Source organism: Sinocyclocheilus grahami, unplaced genomic scaffold (genome assembly GCF_001515645.1).
Source record: "Sinocyclocheilus grahami isolate Dianchi unplaced genomic scaffold, SAMN03320097.WGS_v1.1 scaffold1507.1, whole genome shotgun sequence".
Taxonomy (NCBI): domain Eukaryota; kingdom Metazoa; phylum Chordata; class Actinopteri; order Cypriniformes; family Cyprinidae; genus Sinocyclocheilus; species Sinocyclocheilus grahami.
This window is the reverse complement of record NW_015506686.1, coordinates 29,866-34,865: the sequence shown is the minus strand read 5'-3', so window position 1 is coordinate 34,865 and position 5,000 is coordinate 29,866. Positions and strand designations below refer to the sequence as shown.

Here is a 5,000-nt window from a genome sequence, read left to right as displayed (position 1 = left end):
CACACACACACACACACACAATTCAATTCATATTGCTTTATTGGCATGACATACTTAAGTACATTATGCCAAAGCATTGTACATAGCAGAACAAAAATACACATACTATACATCCATAAACAAACAAAACAAATATATATACAGTATATTTATATAAACATTGATGGTACTACTAATGTAGATGTGTTCACTCTTTAACTCTTAGTTTGTGGCATTTATAAATATAATGTGCTACCAAAGAGGAAGCAGGTCCTTCACCAAGTAATATTCTTAACTTGTGGTTTTCATGGAGCGACTGGAAGTCAGGAATGCTCTGCTGTATTTGACTGTACAGTGAGGCTCTTAAGGAGGTGTATTTGTCACAGTGAAGGAGGAAGTGCTCCTCCGTCTCTACTGATCCTGATCTACATTCAGCACAGATGCGCTCTTCTTTAGGTAACCAGCTGTTTTTATGTGCTCCTCTCTCTATGGCCAGCTGGTGGTCACTCAGTCTGTACTTGGTCAGTAAGTGTCTGTGTGTTATATTCCTGACTGAGAGCAGATAGTCAGCCAGACTGTACTCTCTGTTGAGTTTCAGATAACATTGGAGACGACTTTGCTCTTTGGTTTGTTCTTTCCAGTGCTGGATGTATGTCTCCTTCTCTTCATTCATAATGTCTTTGATTCTCCCGTGTTTTTCAGGGTTGGTGATATCGAGTGCTTTGTTAGTCAGATCTGACACCATTACACAGAGATGACTTTTTTGAGCACTTCTTTGTCCAAATTCTGATAGTCTCTCAGTGTTGGGGGTAACTCATTACAAGTAACGCGAGTTACGTAATCAGATTACTTTGTTCAAGTAACTAGTAAAGTAACACATTACTTTTTAATTTACAAGAAAATATCTGAGTTACTTTTTAAAAAAAGTAACGCCAGTTACTTTGTTTTCCCATTTATTGCCTGACAGCTCTCCTGTCCCCATGCTGAGAGAAATCAGACGCGCTGTGTGAACCTGATGCTACTGTAGTTCTAGACTAAACGTGAATGTGCATTAATTCATCCCACTCACAAAAAACAGATTTAGTATTCATCAAAGTGAATTAAAGGGGTCACATGATGCTTTTTTAAAGATCATTATTTTGTGTATTTGGTGTAACAGAATATGTTGACATGCTTTAATGTTCTGTGTGTGTCTGTGTGTGTGTGTGTGTGTGTGTGTGTGTGTGTGTGTGTGTGTGTGTCTCTCTGTGTGTGTGTGTCTCAGTGTGTGTCTCTCTGTGTGTGTGTGTGTGTGTGTCTCAGTGTGTGTCTCAGTGCGTGTGTGTGTCTGAGTGTGCGTCTCTGTGTGTGTGTGTGTGTGTGTGTGTGTGTCTCTGTGTGTGTCTCTGTGTCAGTGTGTGTCTCTCTGTGTGTGTGTGTGTGTCTCAGTGTGTGTCTCAGTGTGTGTGTGTGTGTGTGTGTGTGTGTGTGTGTGTGTGTGTCTGTGTGTGTGTGTGCGTGTGTGTGTCTGTGTGTGTGTGTGTCTGTGTGTGTGTGTGTGTGTGTTTAATTATGAACTTCTCATGAGTTTTGCACTTGTGTACAGCAATCATCTCGGTCCCGTGTATCTGCACGTTTGTACATATTGCTCTTTACATGCTCGTTTTATACATTGTTTTAAATAAAGCCCTTTTTTATCTATAAATCTGATGCGGCATAAGTTCACGCGAGATCCCCGGAGTGTCTTTATGTAGAACTTTAATATATGAATCCTACATTTACAGTATGTATGGGTTCACAATGGAAAACAACGCTTTTTTCTTCTCTCGGGGGTTTGTTTATTTAAATGTATTTTCACAGTTATTGTTTATTATGATCATCAGTGCTGAAGCGTCGCGTCTGAGTTTGATCTCCATAGCAACGCGACCAGACGCGCGGCGCGGGGAGTTTCGCTCGGGCTCCGAACCGAACCGAACCGAACCGAACCGAGGGCTCAGCATGTCGCGGGGGGTTCCGGGTGAGTGTGCGTCTCGCTGCGGGTTCTGCTGTACTGCGCTCTCTCATGCGCTCTCTGCTTCTACTTCCAGATTTCCCCGAGATAACGAGCGACAACTTTGTGAGTATCGGCGTCACGCGAGCCAGTCGCGTGTTTGTGTTTCAATGTGAATGAATCCCGATCTGCCGTGACTGATCGATATATCGATTGATTGGTTGATCGATCATGTGCTGTGATTGAACAGGAACAGAGTCTGTCATCTGATCAGAGCTTCGCGGAGTTCTTCAACGACTTCCTGCTGCTTCCGGTGAGACGGACTAGTTCCACTGACCGGTGCTCGAGAGTTATCGGGTTATAATCGATCTAATCAATCGAGATCTTCTCAAAGCAGCTCTAATATGCAGGGCCCTTCCCCGGTTCCGATGTTTCCCTTTTAATCTCTCTGAACGCGTTTTTAATGGTTAAATAAAATGTAATTAATCAAAAAGTATGCCTAATTATTTAAAATCAAAGCTTAACAAAAAATTAAAATTTAGGGCCTGTGAAATGTTTTATTTTCACACAAATTCCGTTCTATTTTTTTTCTAAATATTTTTTTTTCCCGTTTATATTTTTCTAGACTCGTTTTTAATGGTTAACATTTATTAATCAAAAAGCATGTCTAATTAAAATCATGAAACTTATACAATTTAACATGAATATATTAAAAGTTTAACAAAACAATCACATTTTTATGGCCCTATGTAATGATTTATTTTCCTTGTTACCGAATTCTGTTTAAGCATTTATTTAATGCATAAAAACAACTTAATTTATTAAAATGTATTTTACAATCGCCCTATAACACGTTTTTTTAAAAATTCTGTTGTGTATTTTAATTTTTCTGGTTATCAGATGAAGACATAAATCAGTCATTTAGCTATTTTATCTTTCAATTTGGCAAACAAAGGGCTTTACTATTAAAATTAAAACATGGGAATAAGTGTTAATAATTTATTAGTAGTAGTATTACATATTGCTTTTATAAAACGGTTATATACGTAGTAAGGTTTCACAAAATAAAACAGAGCAAATAAAGTGTAATGATATTAATAAACACAGTGTTCTTCCACCAAACAATGTAGCTCCTCAGAAACAGTTGTGGTTGCTACAAAGTAGTTGCCGAGCAACACACAAACGTAAACAAAGGTGTGTGTTACTTTGTAGCGTCATTTATAACAGCTTCGAACGCGGCTCAGCCAATCAGAGCCAAGCACCGGAACTCTCCGCTTTATAATGACATTTTGTTCTTTGACTAAAAGAAATTCTACGAAGGCCTCAGTCACAGTAAATAAGCGTTCTGCTTTGATGCATGGTTTACCGTCTGTGCTCCGGCTGACTGGGCTCTGTGTTTCAGGTGTTCGCCGTGGCTGTGAGGTATGATGGGATCTCTGCAGGCTTCGAGCTGCTGGATCACACCGCTGTCTGTCTGTCCCGCCGGATCAGAACCGCTCTGCGTGAGATCCGGTCCAGAACTCTGTCGGACCCGAGCTGGGTCCCTGCAGAACCCCTACGAGACAACAGCTACAGCGTCACTGTACGGCCTGCTTCACACGCACACGCACACGCATGCATTCATCTCCTGTGTTCTGTGACACGAGAAGCTCATGACTCTTCCTCTGCAGCGTCTGGACCGAGCTCAGACCGTCCAGTGGCTGAAGAGAGACAGACTGCCGTTTTTCCTGCAGAGCGACTGTTATTTTGAGTTCAGGTGGGAGTATGTGATGCATGTGGATGTCTAGTGTGCTGATGCTGGTGTGTAATGTCTTGTTTTCTGCACAGGTTGGCTAAATGTCTGTCTCAGCTCAGCGGTGCTTCATCCTCTCAAGCGCTGCGGTGTGCTGAGGTGTGTTCCATCATAACCTAGCGCTACAGAAGCCCCAGCATCTTTAATCTGAGCGCTGGTTTGAGGAGTGTGTTCTGGTGTGTTTGCAGTGCCGGCTTCGGTCTGCTCGGCGGTTTGGCAGCTTCTCAGAGGAGATGGACAGCAGCTTCATCTCTCCAAACACTGAGCGATCAGAGCCGGCCGACTGCAGCACAGCACACGGTAGGACACATGTGAACGGTCAGTTCCTCACCGGCTGCTTGGAGACGGACACAACGCAAGAAAACCTCCGGACTATACGCCATGAATGAGCTGAGAGCTCAGCTGAATCAAATACATGTGAACATGTGAACTTTGCAGTTACTGACGTCCACTCCAATGAAGCATATTTTGTGATGAACTTGAAAATATATTGCTATTATACAAATTAATGCTTTTATATTTCTCCATCATTTTCAAATGAATAGCAGTCGCAGTGCTTCATGAGATCGTAGTTCTTTCCCTCACTAAACTTTTACTTTTATTTACGTTTTTGCTTTAAATCAAAGTTTGTAATGTCGTGATTCTCCTCATAGCTGGTTGGTTTGCTTTATGGCTTATAACGCTTTAATGAAGACTCGTTTATAATCCCTATGGGAAAAATGAATGTGAAAGAGCTGCTTTACAGCTGAAATTGAGTTTGCTTCATAACTGATGAATTAGCTGTGTTACTGTGTTGTTTGTTACTGTGTTGCAGGAGTCGCTGTGATTGATCAGGTGTTGTTCTGTCGCAGGTCGTTCCCGATCCAGCTTTCTGGAGTTTAAGAGGTCTCTGGTCGGCGGACCGGGAGAGAATATTCTTCATCTGTGGATGGATGTCGAACGGCTGAAAACACTCAGCACAAAGACCAAGAGCAGGTTACAATCCTCTAACTAACCAACCAGCCCTTTACCAACCATCACTACTGTAACTAGTACAGTACTACACAGAGCTAGTATGAGAACCCAAACGCTTCCAGCCACATAAGCTTGAATCCAGGCAGTGCCAGTGTGCTCAGGTGTGATGTGATGTAACACACTCACACTCACACACACACACACACACACTCACACTCACACTCACACTCACACACACACACACACACACACACACACCCTCACACACACATCACCACAAGCAGCCTCGCTCGCACGCAGTCACAT

The 5,000-nt window shown here is 42.3% G+C and overlaps 1 protein-coding gene across 1 annotated transcript in view; it reads left to right on the top strand.

Moving 5' to 3' along the window:
• The window catches only part of LOC107570790 (regulator of G protein signaling 22), a 21,769-nt gene that overhangs the window by 3,311 nt on the left and 13,458 nt on the right, over positions 1-5,000 (top strand). The window contains exons 2-7 of the mRNA XM_016257047.1: positions 2,199-2,261; positions 3,351-3,530; positions 3,619-3,704; positions 3,776-3,839; positions 3,929-4,040; positions 4,592-4,715. Of these exons, the coding sequence (XP_016112533.1) occupies positions 2,199-2,261; positions 3,351-3,530; positions 3,619-3,704; positions 3,776-3,839; positions 3,929-4,040; positions 4,592-4,715 (629 nt within the window). The remainder of the gene's footprint in view (positions 1-2,198; positions 2,262-3,350; positions 3,531-3,618; positions 3,705-3,775; positions 3,840-3,928; positions 4,041-4,591; positions 4,716-5,000) is intronic.